This window comes from Ziziphus jujuba, chromosome 1, assembly GCF_031755915.1.
Source record: "Ziziphus jujuba cultivar Dongzao chromosome 1, ASM3175591v1".
NCBI lineage: Eukaryota > Viridiplantae > Streptophyta > Magnoliopsida > Rosales > Rhamnaceae > Ziziphus > Ziziphus jujuba.
The window spans coordinates 45702776-45721510 of NC_083379.1; the positions used below are offsets into that span (position 1 = coordinate 45702776).

An 18735-nucleotide genomic window follows, 5' to 3' on the forward strand; every position below is an offset into this window, starting at 1 on the left:
TTTTCCGGCTTCCCTCTACCTTCGAAAATTTCAAAAATATCTGTTTGAAATATTAATGAACTTTAAGAATAATGATTAAGGAATATATCACTAATACCCGTACTTGATTAAGAGCAAAATCATTTACTTCTATAGAATAAACTAATATATAAGTCAGAGGGCCCACCTGAAGGCCCATGTCCACGATGAATTGGTCCAAAATGCAAATGATTGTATTTTATTTTATTTTTATTTTTACCCTTAAATTAATGGGAAAAACAGTCTATATGGAAAATTGGGAATTCAATATTCATAGGTGGAAATGGAAAGGCCATGGAAGATCCAAGTTGGCGAAATGAAACGGGAGGGTTTGACTCCAAATAGTAGGCACATGCGGCAACGATCCACACGTGTCAAGTAAGTAAGACGCCTCTGCTACTGTTGTTTACAGCATGGGCGATTCCAGCGTGTGAGATTTGATTATTGAAAACCCCTCCGTCCAAACCCCAACGTCCTCATTTCTAAGAAGATAGTGGTGTGAAATAATAATAATATTTAGCAAATTCACAGGGGAACACACACAGTCACCGTCGGCGTTTGGCTTAGGGCTGCCGAGTATAACAGGGCGTGACCTGAGATCATAAAAACTTCTCCATCAACACAAAAAAAAAAGCCATGTGGCGGAGACTTGTTTCTTCCTCCCACCTCAAAACCCTAGGCCGATTGACTGCTCCGCCTCCTTGCAGATCCGCTTCCGGACCCGCCCGATTGCTCCGCCCTCCACCCCTTTCTGCTTCTGCTTCTCACTTTCTCCGCAACTTCAGCGACTCCGATTCAGGTATTCTGCCACACTTTCTTCTGCTTAGATCTTCTGCAAATAGTATAATCAGCATATCTTTTATATATATATATATATATATGTAAATTTGAATTGCAAGTTTATGTATAACAGTAAATACATGTGGCTTTTAATTGATTTTTTGGAGGATTTGTGAGGTGTTGTAGGGAACACTGCTGTGAAGAAGAAGGTTGAGGATGTAATGCCCATTGCCACTGGCCACGAGCGAGAGGAACTTGAGGCTGCACTTGAGGTGACTGCTCATTTTGCTGCCTTTTTTTATTTTTTTTAGTTTCTTCATTCTTTTATTTGTTTGGTTCATTGGAAAATGGAAGAAAAAATAAAATAATATTACGTTTATCACTTTTGCCCCATCAAATACTTCAAATCCAAATGTAGCTGAGCTGGTTTGTACATCATAAGTTTTTTCATTTTCCAACATCCTCTCAGCTTCCAAATGTTTAGGTTATTGTTCTTTTCTCTGGTTTTCGGGGTTAGATGCACACTTCTGGTCCAAGATATCGTTTATAATTTTTGTATTTTTAGATTTTTTTTTTTTTATCTTTTTTTTATTTTTTTATTTTTTTATTTTTTTATTTTGACAGGGAAGGGATATATTGGAAATTGATCATCCCGTCGGTCCTTTTGGCACCAAGGTAAGTAATCCGTAATTTATATCCATCTGATTGTGTAAGACGTTGGTTGTGGTTTTGTCAGTTTTATGTTTGATTATCTATGGGATATTGATTTCACTTATGAAGTTTTGTTAGGATTTTGAGATCTTGTCGAGGGTTATGTAGACTGTAATATGTACATTACTAGTCATTTTTGCAAAAGTGAGTGTTCTCGGATATTCGTACTTAATGTACCTACTCCCTATCAGTACTGCCACTGGTACTAAAATATTTACTTCAAATGTAAAGTTTTGAAAAATTGTATGGGTTGTTTGAATTCATATGATAATCAAAACACTGTTACGTTACAGCATGTAATTTTGATGTAGATGTATCATTTATATGTTGTTAATTTGTTAGTATATACATTGTCTATGGTTAGTGATCAACGCTTATACTGATGTTTCTTAATGTAAAAGTGTTTAATGCTTAAGCTTAACGTCTCTCTTTTCCATGAAGTAATTACAATCTCTACATTGTTTCACTTTTGTGGAGCAAATGAAGTGAAAATCCAACAACCATTTTGATTTTCTTTCTGGTACATCATTTTTTTTTTTCTTCTTGTATTTATTTTCAAATCAATTTATGCTGTGAAATATACAAAAAATACTGTGTTGAAGTTAGTTTATTTATTCAGATAGGGACCATACAGGTGCAACTTTTCTCATTGCCCAGCTCTGCTGGTCTGGGTTTACACTGTTCTTTGAGTGCCTGGTTCATTCCTTGTTAATATAGGATAAAAAGTTATTCATGTTTAGGTTTTGCTGTTCAAATTTGAGTATTTAGAATGTTAAATTGATAAGATAAAATAAAGCTACCAGGCATGAACTATCATAAAAATGCATATGTTACATTCTTATTTTATGTAGAGGGCTCCTCGGGAGATCTGAAGGGCTTAAGCAGCTTTTGCCTTCCCCTCTATTATATTAGCAAAGGGCGATCAGACTATTCCCAAGGAGCCTTACTGATCAAGCTATGGAATGGTATAGGATTCGAAGAAATTTGTTGTCTAGAGATAGTGGAGTGATCTCAAGGTGTTTTCTAGAAAGTATAACCAAGCCTTGTATAATCACTTGTCATGCTTATGTACCATGAGCAGTACCATGTAATCTTTTACCACATGGCTTCCTCTGTAGTCTAACTTGGAATTATGTTGTCGCATTCTGCATTGTAGACTGTGTGCATTAATTATCTTTATTCCTTAATATGATTGTTATAAATAAGGGGCAACAACATGATAGGCTATAGAATAAGAAGTGTTTTTTGAAATTGGTTGCATACTTATTTTAGATGTAGCTATTAGTACTTTAGTTGCCCTATTGTGTGGATGTTTATCCCTTTAGTCTTATAAGACTTTTAGTATTAGTTTGATAAAACCAAGAATAGTATCTAATTCCAATTAGTTTTATTTATTTATTTATTTATTTTTGTTTAAGGTGAAGTTGTGAACTAAGTCTGACTGTCGCTTAATTGTAATTTCTCCATAAGATGCCTTTTTTTTTTTTTTTTTTTTTTTCCCTGTGTGAATTTCATACCTTGAGAATAAGGCTTTGTTTGCTATTGGTTCTTATCTTATTATGTGATGATTTCGATGTCAGAATTTTTCATGTCGATTAATTTTTCTTTTTCTTTATTTTTTGTACTAATGGAAATCTTATTGTTGTCTTTTGGCCTCTAGGAAGCTCCTGCAGTTGTGAAGTCCTATTATGACAAGAGAATAGTTGGATGCCCTGGTGGTGAAGGCGGTAGGTTATTTCATTTATTTCTTCTGTGTGTTTCACCCCACATGCTTCACTGTTTTTTTCAAAAGAATATGGCATATCATTTCACGTATCTCCTCTTGATCTAAGTAGATTGTTTTTGAATTTCAGATGATGAGCATGATGTCGTCTGGTTTTGGCTGGAGAAAGGCAAGCCACATGAATGCCCAGTCTGCTCACAATATTTTGTGGTAAGTGGGGATTCAAATGTAAGGTGATGGTTTGCAGCCTGTCCCTGATCTGGAGTCACTGGAGGTGGAACCAGATCAATATGTACAGTTTTATGTCTATATGTGGATTTGATCCTATTGGATTTGCTTGTATAGCAGGCCGAGCTCCACAGTTCCAATAGGAATATAATTAGTTGATGTGATCATGCAAAAGTTTTATTGTTAATTTACTGTCAGTTCAAAAAATTTAAGCTACAGGAAGTGAATCTGTGTACGTCAAGCTTTATGCATGTAGAGCAATTACCAAAAACAGGTCATCGAGATTCAAAGACAAGACTAACCACACAGTTAGAGCTCTAGTATCATATTTAATTTACCATCAACTTCATAATTGTAAGCTAATAGTAAGTGAACTTAATAGTATATATCATTATCAAGCCAACACAGTACACACATAATGTCATTCGCCAAGAAGAGAACGCACACATAATGTCTGTTTTATTGCTTCAATATAACATGCCAGTCAGGACATGGTCAATCAGTCTGCAGTGTATGACCTAGGACCCAGGTTACTTAATACAAAATAATAAATGGTAAGTAGCAATTATTACTTAATACAAAATAATAAATGGTAAGTAGCAATTATATGAATACACAGACTTTGTATAGTTGACATTTTTTGGGTCTGTAATAACATGCCAGTCAGGACATGGTCAATCAGTCTGCAGTGTATGACCTAGGACCCAGGTTACTTAATACGAAATAATAAGTGGTAAGTAGCAAATATATGAATACATGTACTTCGTATAGTTGACATTTTTTTGGTCTGTAATATGTTTATGTGTAATCTCTCTCTCTCTCTCTCTCTCTCACATATTCTCAAGTCTATACTTGAAGGGTCTTTGGTGTGAAATTTCCTATGCATATGATTTATATGCAAATTTGGTGCAATTATGAGGATCCACTGAAGGAAAGGTGGAAAAAAACCTATTTAGAAAAGAATATTCAAAACTGTGTGCTCTTAATTGTTGGATGATGATACTTTTCTCCATCTAAATTCTACTGTCTTATCTGAGTGGTTCTCTGAAGTAAAATAGCCGACCCCAATTTTTTGTTTTTCCCTCCCTACAATTATTGCTTAGTTAGAGAGTTGAGTAAATTGAACTTTGAGTTTCTTTCAGTCATGCTAAATTCAACTGATTATCATATCTGATTTTTAACAGCTTGAAGTTGTGGGACCTGGAGGATCTCCTGATGGACATGATGATGATCATGAGCATCATTGATCAATTAACGTGCAAAGTATCTTGCTGGAATAAAGTCTAGGAAGATGAAGAGACAGTTTCCAGTATACACTGAAAATTTAATTCAAAAGCTTTGTGTTTTTGTTTGATTTTGATCGGTCATAGTTTTTCATGCTGTTGCTTTGGCAACATTTGAGATAGAATCTTCCCTGTGGTAATCTAGACACAGGTTGGTCATCTGTTGGACTATGGATCTTGTTAGGATGTCTTTTTTTATGCCTTGCCAAATAATTGATGGCTACTGCTTGATTCTTTACCTTGGATGGAGATGGTAAATCTTTACGTTTTAAAGAAACCTCTGAAATAGAACTCCAACTTTTGTTAATGATCATTTCGACTATGATTTCCAACCAAAATCGAAAATCCAACCCAGTTGAAACCAGTGAAAAAGGGTTTGGATTGATTGATTGTTTTTATCCATTCAAAGGCTGGTAAAGAATGTTTTACATCATTTATATATGGTTTAAAGTAAAATCTTGTTGATTGCAAAGTGCATGGTTCAGAATGTTGCGACTTTTAACAGAAAAGAAATCCACAGTTGTAAAGCAGAGTTTATGATATCTGTGTTTCCCAAAGATACGTAGTTCAATTGAGGCGGGTTATCTTGAGAAATATAAGTGTCCAGAAAGCATTAGATGCAGTTATGATGATATCAATAACAGGTTGCAAAATGCAAGGGCCAATAGGAACGGGAATAAAAAAAGAACAGATTCAAAGTCTCGCGCATCACAATCTAACCAATATGAGAAAGAATAACATCATCATTATCATCATCAGCTTTGTTCCCGCACAAACAATGACAGACAAAAACTCCTCGCTAATTCTGCGACGTTCATTAATACATTCAGTCCCGCTTTATATAAGAGACTCATGGAAGCTACCAATCCATCCTCTCCACCTACAAATGCATCTCTATCATATTTTTCCCCCCAGTTTTTGGTTCCACGCGAATCAACTGATATGGAAAAACGAAGTGAAAGTTCAAATAGATGTTGGCCAATTAGCTATTAAACATACCATATAGATTTCTTTTAGAAAAATTACTACATCCTAGGAGAAATTTCTAAAGATTGATCGCAGAATAATTTGAATTGACGTATGTTAAATAGGGCCTCAGTTATTTCCTGCTTCACTGCTTTTAAATTGTTCATTGCTAAAATCACTCACAAACGCTTATTAGGCTTGCTTTTTTTTTGGGGGGGTAAATTTATTAGGCTTGCATTTCTTTAGCAAGAAGAAAGGTTTTTAATGATTTTATTCTGCTGTCCCTACAGAATAAGTCAATTTGGCTTTTGACATTCCAAACTCGTATATATTTTTCCCTTTACTAGAATGTCATAAAACAAAAAGGAAAAATAGGAAAAGAAAAGAAAAAGAAGCTACCAAAGCTACTTTCTTGTAAAATGATCAAATTGCCTATTTACATCGATTAACTCCTAACTCCACATCCATTGGTTAATTTATATCAACGAAAATGTGCCCTCCATTCAATTAAGGACATAATATGGTTCACAAATGTCTATTCAATAGATCAGAAACTAGCTTCTTACCTAGCTAATGTAATTAATGCTAGTGCTCTATGCACAATAAGGTTCATGTTAGAACTCTTCTCTTCTTGTCTCCTCTAGGGTAGACCTTATTGCGCACCAGCTTACACAGATAAAACAACAGAAGGATTTCCACCAAAAAAATAAACAACAGAAGGAACAAAACTAAAAAAAATAAAAAAAGAAACGACTCAGAAAAGACCAAACATTTAAGAAAAAATGATAGAAAACAAATCATAATCTAGCTGTGATAGGGTTTTTCACAAATCATTAAAAATAAAGTATAAAACAAATATAAAAGATTCTTGGATGGACTCCATATTTTTCTACCAGAAATTAACAGGTTAAACTATAACCAAAAACATCTTATCCATTTATATATCGAGGTAGCACCGTTGAAGTATTTTAATCTCCAATAACAAGTAGTGCCAACAGCATATTTTGCCTCTTATAAACAAAACCCATAAAAATTATATCAACCTAAATATCTACTTAAAGGTTGATTCTTTCCTTTATAAAAGAGTGGGATAAAGAAACGAGTTGACAAACAAAAAGCTAACCTTATGTTTTTTCTACAAAGCAGGGAAAAATTTTCTTAGTGAATACTGCTGACTTAGTAAAAAAGATCAGATACTTCCAAATTGCCATAGTAACGAATAACACTGTGCCATATCTGCTGCAATTTAGTATGTCTTAAGTCAACCGAGCTTTGACAAAAGGGGTTTTATATTATTGGCATTGTTTAACTAAAATGTTAATAGCTTTATCAATTTGCTTTCTTATTGCAGTCCAGCAGTATAAGCATTGTATGGAAAGTGAAGGGTGAGGATGGTGGTTTTAGTAGTATAGTACCGACTCAAAATCAACAACAGCTGGGACACTATAGATATAATACATTTTCTTCTTACCAAACAAAACAAAAGAAAAAAAGAGTCATGGAAATAGAAATACAAATAGAAATTCAACTTGTACTGGGGATATATAATTACATAAAGTGGTGCATGAAAATTGCGTCTTATAGGTGTGGGACTGTGAGTGTGACCAAAGATAATGTGCATAATGGGCTTACCTAATCTCCATGGTGTCTTAGTGGTTGATTTGCTCATAAAATTCATTTTTGTATGGGGTCTAAGAATTTATTCTTATGTCACTTAAATACTCCTGACCAATCTCAAGACAGTTGAGAACTTGATTTTGGATTTAGATATTTAAGGTTTTGAAAATTTTTAGATCTTCTAGCATTTGTTAGCAAAATCAATTTGAAGTGTTTCAAAAAAAGTGAAATGATTTTGTCACGATATCATTAATGAGAAAAGATCTAGTTTTTGGACTTATTATGTCCTAATGATTTTTGGTGTTCAGTAATGAGCATAAGAAAACAAAAACTTTATGGGTGGGGCTTCAGCAACCAAAAAATATAGTGGCAAGCAAGAAAGCATTAAAGAGGATGGAAGGAGAGAAAAAAGTCTACTCGCTTTTCTTCTTGTCTCTTACGCATAACAAATCTTTGGTTGGTGAGATATATAACTTATCAAATACTAAACCAACAAATAAAAATATATTATAAATTATATTTATATGTAATGTTAATCACTTAAAATTAACGGAAAACCTGAAAAGAATGCTGGAGTGAGAAACCTGGAAACCCTCAGTTCCCAGACCCTTCCTTAATTCTAGAATATATTGAGATTATTCTTTGGTTTTATTTTTTTTATTTTTTTGTATTTTTTTTCAAGTTTATATCTTTATGGTTAATGGGTATCCATCAATCATCAGAAATTCATAAACAAATGATTGATAAAAGATATTTTTTTACAAACTTGGATTGTTCTTTCTTGTTTTCAGTAATATTCTTTAGTTGTTGTTGGGCTTGCTTTATTTTCTGGCCACTGCCCACAAGCATAGATTCTTTCTATGTTGCAAATCCAGAGCCACCTCTCCCCATCTGGGTGACTTAGGAATGGATGAATGTGCTCTGCTCTGCTTGGATTCTCTCTGCTCATAAAAAGATTTCCTGCTTTTGTCCTTGTCTTTACCTCTCCTTTTCATTGATGCCCCCTCCCTTTTTGAGTTTCTAGGCGGTTTTAGGCGCGGTACGTAGCTGGTGGACACATTACTCATACATAATAATGATGCATATTCACAGTTTCACACGTTTTATTCTCCTTTCGCACTGCCCTCATTTTTGCTATAAATACTCTTTCTCAATCTGGGTTTTTTCCATTGCAGTACCTTCTCTCAACCCTTTACAATAGGCGGGCTGTTTAGCTGCGGGATTAATAGAAACGCCAAGATGAGCTATGCACAATCTAATATCAGTTCTGGTTTGTCACTTCACTTCCTTTCCTTATTTTTGCTTATTAGTGTTGATTGCTATCACTTTCTTGCATTAATTTATTTCATTGAAGTTTAGACAACTTCCTCATCTAAATGGGGATACTAGAGCCATAGATGGTGATTTTAGATTTTAGATTTTTTTTTTTTTTTTTTCTCGTCCCCACCTATGTATGTCTTTTTGTTTGTTTTTTCCTTCCGTCCCAAAGAGTTTTTTGCATGTTTCCTGAGAAGTGACTTTTTCTTGGGACTAAACCTCAGGCAGTAGAACTGCTAGGAGGACATTTGATTTTGGAAGGACCCACGTGGTGAGGCCCAAAGGGAAACATCAGGCAACAATAGTCTGGTTACACGGACTCAGTGATAATGGCTTAAGGTATTGTTGCTAATTTTCCTTTCTAATGTTCCTTCATGGCATTTTATTGACAGATAAATTAGGTATTATTTCGGCTCTCTGTTATTTTTTCCCTAAAAAAAAAATTGTTCAAGCCCTTGGGTGCAAGAAAGAAAACCTCACGATTTACCTCAAGTGGAAGATTGAGTGGCAACTTCAACTTGTGACGTAAGTCTTTTCTGAGGTGTTGTTATTAGCAACAGTCTCCATAACCATCTTCATCTTGGGATAAAAGTACTGAACCATGATCATCTATAAAAGAACCAAAATATTAATTGGAGAACTTTGTTGTGAGGAAAGTAGATAATAACACAAAGATTATGATAAATTGTTTATCTTTTCTTTTTTATCTCTTAAGTACGTGTCCTGTATTGGAATGATGGACTTTTTGCTTTTAAAAGACAACAAAATGAAAGGGGTTTCAGAATGTCAACATCTTCGCATGCTCTAATGGCCGGTCCGTATGATTAACTTTTTCATGTTGAGCTTCCTTTGATTTAGATTCTCATTTAAAAAAAAAAAAAAAAAATTAGATGGAGAGAGAAGTGCTCATTGAACCGATATTAATTTGATTTTTTTCCCCCTTCTAATTCTAGTCTGATTCGATACCAACCTAAATTTGTAAAGCCTTGATTTGGAAAAAAAAAAAGCATATGCCAAATTCATGAATTGGGGACCACAACTTCGCTTATTCTCCTAATGAACTACTAAACGTGAGCTTATAAAGGATATTCATACTTGTGTGTTAAGTTAGGATCTTTCTGCATTATTTTAGATCCACTAGTGCAGGATAGTGAAAGCATAAACTTTTTAATTTTATTTTTTTGTCACCGTTGAGTATTAATGGACAATAATATTAACATATATGTGCTTTTCTTCTTTTTCCAATTGCATTTATATCTGTCTTTTGATTGAAAGATTGTAAGAGTTACAACTCAAAACAGACATGTTGTCTCACTAATGCTCCATCTGGTTACAGCTCATCTCAGCTCTTGGAAACTCTTCCTCTTCCAAATGTAAGGGCACATGTCTTCAATTACATTAAAGCTTATGGAAATTTCATTCCCTCTAATTCATGCCTAAGTTACTTCCTTTTTATCTGTATATCCATTCTTTTTGCATATCTGGTGCAGATTAAATGGATATGTCCAACTGCTCCTACCCGTCCTGTAGCAGTACTTGGTGGTTTTCCATGCACTGCTTGTAAGATCAATAATTTTTAATGCAACTGTCTTCTTTATACAGTATCAAATATTTCATTGGAACTTGAAGACTTTGAAATTTACTAAGAATTACCACAAATACAGGGTTTGATGTTGGAGAGCTTTCTGAAGATGGTCCAGATGATTGGGAGGGTTTAGATGCTTCAGCTGCGCATATTGCAAACTTGTTGTCAACTGAACCACCTGATGGTACTCTCATGGAAAAATTATTCGCAAGATACATATGCGATTTCTATTCTGTTCATCTACATGTACCTTCATGATTAAAATGTGTTAACCTTGAAGGAATTATTCTTCAAGGCAAAACTGAATTCCTTCTTTAAGTCAAAAATTGGATCCTGCATCCCTATGTTAATTTATGTTTTTTGGCCTTCTAACATTTTCCCTTGTATGTTATTACAGTCTTACCCAAGGTCAAACATAAACTTACATGGGCATGCAAATCATGCCCATGACAATTTTCAGCATTAAGTGTTGGAACTTGTTCTGATTTTCCCATTTATGTTTTAGCATATATTCTTATTAACTTCTAGTTCTGAGACAATATATTTATGTTGTGTGTTCTCTTGCTTGATTTAATTAATGGGATCCCATTATCATAACCACTTTTTGGTGACAGTTAAAGTTGGGATAGGAGGCTTCAGTATGGGGGCTGCCATGGCCCTTTATTCTGCAACTTGTTATGCCATGGGGAGATACGGAAATGGTAATCTCTACCCTGTCAATTTAAGGGCCGTCATTGGATTAAGTGGATGGCTTCCAGGATCAAGGTATGACTTCTTATAGAGGCTTCTTATACCAGTCCCCCTTTTATTCCTCACAATTTTTATGTTAGGAATTACTTGCACCAAACCTTTTAGTCCTGTTAACTTTAAAAAAGAACATGAGTGATTTTTTTTGTGAAACATCACATGTTATACAGATTTAGGAGAATGAAATGTGAGCCCCATATTGTCATTGTTGTGTAATCATTATAAAAATAAAAACAGCATGCATTTTGAGAGGGATCCATCTGGCAATCTGCTATACTTGGACGTTGTTGATTGAGCTCTGTGTGGATTTTGTCTGAAGGTTTAGGTATTTGATGTTTAAAGGTTACTATCATGCAGGAGCTTGAAGAACAAAATAGAAGGGTCGAATGAGGCTACAAGGCGTGCTTCATCATTGCCAATTTTGCTCTATCATGGAAGCTGTACGTATATGTATTTCTACCATGATATTTTAATTTGAGCTTTGCGTAAAAATTTTTAACCTGAGTTTCTTTGGCATTTGACTATTATATATGTATATATACACATATGAAGAGGTAGCTCAACCCAATAATTTCAATCATTATGAATCTAATTCCATATCACCATGGAAAAGAGTATACTTTTGGCTCCAGAAACTAATAACTTATGTAGGCTTTGAGATTTGTTAGAGCCTCTACTTGACTATTTAGTTCCTTTAAAAGTCAAACAAATAGGGACCTATAAGGCTGTAACTTCCACCGTCAAATCCTTAACTATCACGTATTAGGGATGAGCAGAGAGCCCATGTATAATATTTTACTGTTTAGGTCTTCATCTTGTAGTTGCAACACTTACCCTTTTGTTGATCTTATTGTAGGCGATGATGTAGTCCCTTACAAGTATGGAGAGAAATCTGCCCACTGTTTGACTTCAGCAGGATTTCGATATGTTACACTGAAAACCCTAGATGGGTAATTGCCCTGTTTCCATTATCAAGAAAAACCTTTTATAATGGTTTTTTTTTTTTTTTTATTTTTTTTTTTTTCAAGGGGACCAGTTAGCCTTACCAGTTTTCATGGCTAAAGCAGTGTTTTGTTAACTGTGCAGGCTTGGTCATTATACAGTCCCTAAAGAAATGGATGAGGTCTGCAATTGGCTTATAGCAAGGCTGGGGCTTGAAGGGTCCCGTTAATTTTTTTATAGGGTTTGTAGTTGAAGCTAATGAGAGGAAGTGATAGATAACAATAATGGGTGAAAATCTCAATGTACAACTAGGCAGTATAGAGTGGGGCATGGGCTATAATATGGTATAGATAAAATTAACCTTCCTAATTGCTTTTTTCTTTTTTTCTTTTTTTTTCTTCTTCCTCGTCCATCCTAAAATAAAGTTTTGGATGTGTTTGGTGTTTCATTTCACTTGTAGAAGAAATTAGATGGTAATTATGAATCCAGTTAACGTTATGCTCTCTCCCTTTCTCATTTTAACACTAACACCCTTGGACATATTAGACTCTATTACCAAGAGGTTAAAAAAAGCAAAAAAAAACAAAAAGGTAAATTGAAAATCCTTGATATCATATATACAATCCATATATTTATCCAAAAACGGACCACCTAACATCTTTTCAGAAAAGAAAAAAAGAAACCACCTAACATGGTATAAACCTAATAAAACCGCTGGTCAAAAATTTGCAGATGATTTTATTCATCTGCAACACAACACAGTTGCTGCCTTCTCACAGTGATATTGAGGAAGGTGAAGGAGATTCAAGAATGCTAATAACCGCTAAGGAAATGCTAGGGGATAGAATGATACAATATCAAGGGAACCATCAAACTATAATGGATAAGCAAATACCTGTCAAAACCTTTCAAGCAGAAAACCTATCATAAACGATAATTACATTTGTCCTCTCACCACCGATGGCCTGCAAACAGCAAGCTCAGTCATTCATAATGCCGCTAACTGAACTTCCAGGCTGTAAATGCTGTCTTCAACCAAACTCGTATAGTTAGACACAGAAAGCACAAGACAGCTTACAGACAGTATGGTTTGCAAGTGACAACTCTCGGTCAAGTAACTATGTTTTATTACCAAAATCCATGCATGTCAATCACTGGTCGCTTCAAAGTCTGTTCGATACTTATCTTTAGATTTACTGTATGGTGTAAGTGGTGGGAAAGTAGGCATGGACTGCAAAATAAATTTGCGACCACCTCTCAAGCTTGGTGGAGAGCCTGAGCTTAGTCCATGTGATTGGAATTGTGGCGATGATTCATGTTTCTGGTGAGGTGACCTAACTTTGACTGCCTTACATGGGGTAGAATTTTCCTTGAGTATCTGAGGTGTATCATTATCAATTAAGCCATAGAATGCAGCGTTAGAACTGAGACAATGGGAGGCCTGGGTATCAGAGAACTGTGCCATAAGTCTGTCGGGTGAACAATTCCAATTAATGGAGCTAGGCGCTGATGACTGAAACCGAATTCCAGGGCGCAATTGGACTCCTGAAACTTTCGAGTAGTCCCTAAAGTTGGAAGAGGACGACTCCCATACACCAGAGGAAGTATGTGACAATGGGGTGATATTGGTAATGTCAGCAAGTGGTTCCCATGTTTGTGCAACCTGATTGGCATTCCTCGTCTCAGCTTTGATGTAATCTACTCCACTCTTCAATGCATCGATATTCTCATTTGAGAAGGTGTCCCATTTTTCTGCTCTCTTGTAAATTGTTTCTGTAATTGAAAGCATTGAGGAAAAGAATTAGGTAAAAATGTAATGGGTTATGGTACAATTCATTAAATGGAGGCCAGATACAATCACTCTTTCGCAGTCAGAGCACATGTGGGTATAAAATCTAATATCTGCATTTGCATCAACATCTGACAAAATGGTTTTGGAGTTTAACAATATACATTTTTTTTTTCCCCAAACAAAGGAAAGACTGACTTTAATGACAATTTCCCACTGCCAACAGACAAATTCTTCTATAATATACTTGAGAAATTGAACAAGCTTAAAGAACAGTGCCATATAATCTAACCTGACTTTTTGCCAAAAGAATTTTGGCAACATTCACATCGGCATCCATCAGAACAACCAACTTGAGCCTTTAAAATAAACAAAAATCTTCAATCAGAATAGATCAATCCCAAATGCATACTATTAAGAGCAATTGCTTTCCCATTTTTATTTAGAAAAAGAAAACACCGTTACCACAAAAATAAATATTGAAAGACCCCATATAACATCATTTCATATGATAATCTTGATGTGCATAGAGGGTAGAGAACTAAACCTGGTAGCATTCGCAATATTTTTTTAGACACTTTGACTTCTTGCAGTTGCAACCTCTTTTATGCCTGGCTGAGGAGGGTGTCCAGTTACCTTCCTCCTGTCGAGTGTTCTTAAGCTCAGAATAGCATATTTCAGCAATACATAAAGAGGAGATATAGCGTTGAGAGGGGTTACCGTAACATTGGCTGGAGAGTCAGTGGCATGCTTGACAACCCTTGGAGCAAAAGCAAGTGGATTGCGAGATTCAATTTGCTGTCGTGTATCCATAACTGTGTCCTCAAATTCAGGCTTATTATAGCAATTCTCACATGCACAGGAATCCACACAATATACTCCAGCTGCAAAGCACTCACAGTAACTGCCAATGATGATGAACATATTTTAGACAAACTGCAAAAATAAACATTAACTTGAATGTGTATTTTTTTCACATAAATGTTACTTTTGCAAACATCTGTAGTATCATATAAGCTGATTTAAAATGCCTTTTGTCCATACAGGGGTCTCAGGACGAATAAGTTGATGTTGAGACAGTTCATATCATCTCCAATCTTGCCATCCAATAGGGTGGCTTTATGCAGGTTTTTATTTCGCGTTCTAAAAGAAATGGTTATCCATAATGCAATACCAAACTGAACAATCTGATAACCTACATGCTACAAGCAAAAAAGTAAAGCACACTAGCCTGAAAAACCATACATCCCTCATTAACTTACAGTTTCAAGCATTTGGATCTCTTACAATTGCAACGTTTGCAGCCCTCAGTCATGTATGCAGATCTCTTTCTGGATACAATTTAAACAGAAAAAATGTGTAAGCAATCTGAAAAGAACAAAGTATCTAATCTATAAAAAAGCATGTACATATAATACTTGCCTTCTCCGTTTTGGGCTTAGTTGCTTTGACTCCTCAACCATTTCTGTGTCCTGTGAAGCATATATGCTTCCATCACATGGCGCTGCATGCTGTTCAATAAGTGCCAAATGCATAGGATTACCAAGAGGATTCACATGGTCACTGGTATGGGAAGGGACATTGTTGTCTTCCATGACAGATTGACTTCCAGGCTGGTCATTGTTCATGTGTGAATGGACATCCCCAACCCCATTTGAAAATGAACTATGTAAGTCCTTCCCTAAAGCATTTGCCATGTCAGGCATTAGCCTCTCTTGAGAATTTGGATGCCCATGTAGCTTCTCGCTTGCAAACATATCAGATAGGCGAATGTTATTCATATGAAAGCCAGTACCATAAGGTATGGTACTTGACATGATAGCGTTTCCACAGTTTTGAGAAGAATTAAGCATTTCAAAGGGGCAGGAAGGAAACTGTGGAGGCATGGACTGGACATGGTTGACTGACTGCTGACCGTTGGAGGCTTCCATTTCATATTGAAACGGAACCAAATTCTTCAAGTTTGATAGGCTATCAGGTGACCTCACATTTTTAGTATCATCAGTCAAACCACAAAGACTGTTGCTGTTAGTCGAAGTAGTTCCATTATAGGCCATTGCAGCTTCAAATTGGAGATGTCTGCAGATACCATGATGATGCTGACTAGCCTCCTACATTTGAATATAAATATTACTATACAAAAGTAGAGCGCTAAGTTTGTAATATTTACTAACTCAGGTGTCTTAAAGCACATGCTATTTGAAAAAGAAACATTTTATTTGTTAACGATAAAATCTAGTCATACTAATCCAAAAAGCAGTCAACAGGTTCCAGGGCCAAAACTGCGGTATGCCGAGGAAGGATTCACCATTTTAGATGGAGAGAAGGGGAAGGAAAAAAAAAGGGTTTTGCTATCGCAGCAAGAAAAGATTCATTTTAGAACATTGATGCAAGGCTAAGTTATCTATTCTTAAGAATTTGAGGATGAAGAAATCAAAGTAAAATGAAATCAAAATGAAAAGTGTCCTTCTAAATAAGTTGTACTCATAACCTTTTTGGGTTATAGCATACTGATCTTCAACAATGTGGCAACATCAGTCACTAATAGGACATACATAATTTTTTTGAAAAAGAACGTATAAAAAACTATTTAGCAAAGAAAGTATTTTTTGCACCTTAATCGTAGAGAAGTAATAAGTATATGGCACAAATAGTAGACTGAAGGCAGATACACAAAGAAGACATTCAAGATGAGAAGAAATAAAGTTAAATCTCATCACATGCCCATTTCTTTATAGCTAGTTATTTTGCTTATCCTTTCAAAAAACTAAGCAATACCATCAAATTTGACTTCTTTTTTCTTTGACAATTGTGATCTTAACGTAAATCTCCTTTTTGTCATAATCTATGAATTTTACAAAATTCTTAGCAATATCGTTAAATTCGACTTCTTTTTTCTTTGACGTTTGTGATGTTAATGCAAATCTCCTTTTAGTCGTAATCTATAAACTTTTACAAACGTGAACCAAGAAAGCAAAGAACTGAGGCAAGGAATACATTTATGTCTAGATTTACCTGAGCTCCATGCCCTCCACAATTTTGTTCTCCAGAGACAAGATCTACATTTATATCAGACTCATCCTTATCAAATGTAAAGTCCGAGATGTCTTCTTTGACCTTCCCGTTGTCTCTCTGATCAACTGTAGATTCAACCAGTTTAAGTGAACTTGAAGGTTGATTCTCTGCAGCCTGATCGGACAACATAAGAGCTCGAACCTCTGCAGTGCGATCAAGAGCCTCAACTTCCGTAATGGTTTCATTTGGGGAAGTAAATCCACTAGTTAACAACTGAGGCACTTCATTATCTGGTCGCAATCCTAAATCAGCAGAATTCTTAGAGTCCTCCACACCTACAGGTTCAGTAATGTATCCATCAATACCGCCTAAACGAGTGCATGACCGAAATTCCTTTTCAAAGCTAGGAATATGCACTACATTTGATAGGGTGCCACCTTGTTTATAAATATTACCTGCTTCAACCATCTCATCCCTGTTCACATTCATAAATAATATTTTAATCGTTTATAAGAAACAAAATAGTATGGATACTTGAATTACAATAAATCAAACTAAAATAAAAGTTATACATCGATGTGTTGTTGTTATAGGAAAGCAGTGATGGAATACAGAAGAAAGAAATCTCATACCTGCCGGGAAAACTGTCCTCTCGTTGCATATCAATACGTGGAGATGTAAACACAGGTGGTGGGGTTGACAAATTAATCTCTAAAAACCTCTGTGCATATCGTGTTGCCTTAGCTGACTTTATAGGGGAAAGATTGCTTGCATAATTGAAGAATGGAGATTCCTTCAATTAAAATAAACACAGGTAATGACTAATCATACAAAAAATAAATATCATAAGTCTATAAAAGCCAAGTAGAATTCATGATCATTCAACACCAGAATTGGCAAAAACAAGAAAATCAAAAGAAGTAAAAACTGAAGGTTGTTTTTATTTTAAGGAATGATAAGACCAACCAAATCGTTGTATACATATCATTTATGAACCAAGAGCATGATACTAATGTAAATTAGCATGATACCATAAATGAAGGAGAAAGAAGGGTATAATCTTCAATCTGAAAAAAAAAAAGAAAAAAAGAAAAAAAATACCTAAGAAATAAAGGAAAGAAAAATTTTAAATGAAAGAGAAAGAAGGGTATTATCTTCAATCTTGTCACCAAACAATGAAATAATGATAAACTTCTGGAAACTAATCCTTTTACACCATTTTTGCGACAAATCAAACAAACCCAGAAGAAAAAAATTGTTGTAAAAGCAAAAACCATCCTCAAAATTTCTCCTTCAATCCAGTTCAATCCACACAATTAATAACTAAAACAAATTGCTCAAATTCATTGAGACCTTGATATCATGTACCAGAAATGGATTTCTCCAAAAACAAACCTTAATAGGAACTTTGGAGCAATGATTCTCCTAAACAAAATTTAAAAAAAATAAAAAATGATACTTTTTCTGAAATTCTGTTGGTCTTTTATCTATATTCTTACGAACCAAGCAGTAACCCAACTGCTACTAGCATATTCCTTATTAGAATAAAACATATACTGATCATAAACCACATTGAACGAAAACAAAAAAGACTATAACTTTAAGAAAAAAAATTGGAATAACCCAAAAATCAGAATAGGAACCAGCACTGACTTGCACAGCCGGAGACGAGAAACTAGGCGATGATAATGTGGTAGGAATCCGATTGGGTTCAGGAGAATGATCCATAAGAAAACTAAATTCCTTGGATTATTTTATTTTCTATCCACATCCCATTTCAAAATGTTGGTAGAAATAATCTCTAACCCAAAAAAAAAATTAAAATTAAAATTAAAATAAAAATTAAAAAAAGTTCTCTTTGATTTTCTCGTCGCCGTGGCATTTCCACTCGTCGTATCGCTTTTGAACTCTTAACCCGAGCGGGAACGTGCCGTACTCCGCTCCAGCCCCTTTTTTTTCGTCCACGTGTTTTTTTTGTGGAAAAAAAAAATTTGTTTTTTATTGGGCCATTCAT

General features: G+C 35.0%; 3 protein-coding genes across 5 annotated transcripts; 2 read left to right on the forward strand and 1 right to left on the reverse strand.

Annotated features, from left to right (window-relative positions):
• The first annotated feature begins 412 nt into the window (after window positions 1–412).
• On the forward strand, window positions 413–4981 carry LOC107409123 (putative cytochrome c oxidase subunit 5b-like). 2 transcript variants are annotated; one of them, XM_016016562.4, is made up of 6 exons: window positions 413–817; window positions 976–1070; window positions 1423–1473; window positions 3170–3236; window positions 3363–3442; window positions 4645–4981. In XM_016016562.4, exons 1-6 carry the CDS (start codon window positions 655–657, stop codon window positions 4705–4707), a joined length of 519 nt encoding a protein of 172 aa, XP_015872048.1. In that variant the 5' UTR covers window positions 413–654; the 3' UTR covers window positions 4708–4981. The 2 variants fall into 2 exon arrangements, with proteins under 2 accessions (XP_015872048.1, XP_015872055.1); XM_016016569.4 differs by having other exon boundaries at window positions 425–817; window positions 985–1070.
• Window positions 4982–7885: 2904 nt separating this feature from the next.
• Window positions 7886–12420, forward strand: LOC107409137 (uncharacterized). Its single transcript, XM_016016585.4, has 10 exons — window positions 7886–8365; window positions 8502–8596; window positions 8868–8982; window positions 9980–10016; window positions 10134–10203; window positions 10308–10412; window positions 10843–10993; window positions 11333–11415; window positions 11832–11925; window positions 12062–12420. The coding sequence occupies exons 2-10, from the start codon at window positions 8566–8568 to the stop codon at window positions 12144–12146; spliced, it is 771 nt and encodes a 256-aa protein (XP_015872071.1). The 5' UTR covers window positions 7886–8365; window positions 8502–8565; the 3' UTR covers window positions 12147–12420.
• A 134-nt stretch (window positions 12421–12554) lies between these two features.
• Window positions 12555–18666, reverse strand: LOC107405758 (protein tesmin/TSO1-like CXC 3). 2 transcript variants are annotated; one of them, XM_025069212.3, is made up of 10 exons: window positions 18375–18666; window positions 17354–17514; window positions 17177–17196; window positions 16722–17056; window positions 15129–15817; window positions 14969–15037; window positions 14427–14610; window positions 14254–14349; window positions 13999–14065; window positions 12555–13690 (listed from the first exon to the last, which is right to left on the reverse strand). In XM_025069212.3, the coding sequence occupies exons 1-10, from the start codon at window positions 18447–18449 to the stop codon at window positions 13065–13067; spliced, it is 2322 nt and encodes a 773-aa protein (XP_024924980.3). In that variant the 5' UTR covers window positions 18450–18666; the 3' UTR covers window positions 12555–13064. The 2 variants fall into 2 exon arrangements, with proteins under 2 accessions (XP_024924980.3, XP_015868332.3); XM_016012846.4 differs by having other exon boundaries at window positions 16722–17196.
• Between the last annotated feature and the right edge of the window lie 69 nt (window positions 18667–18735).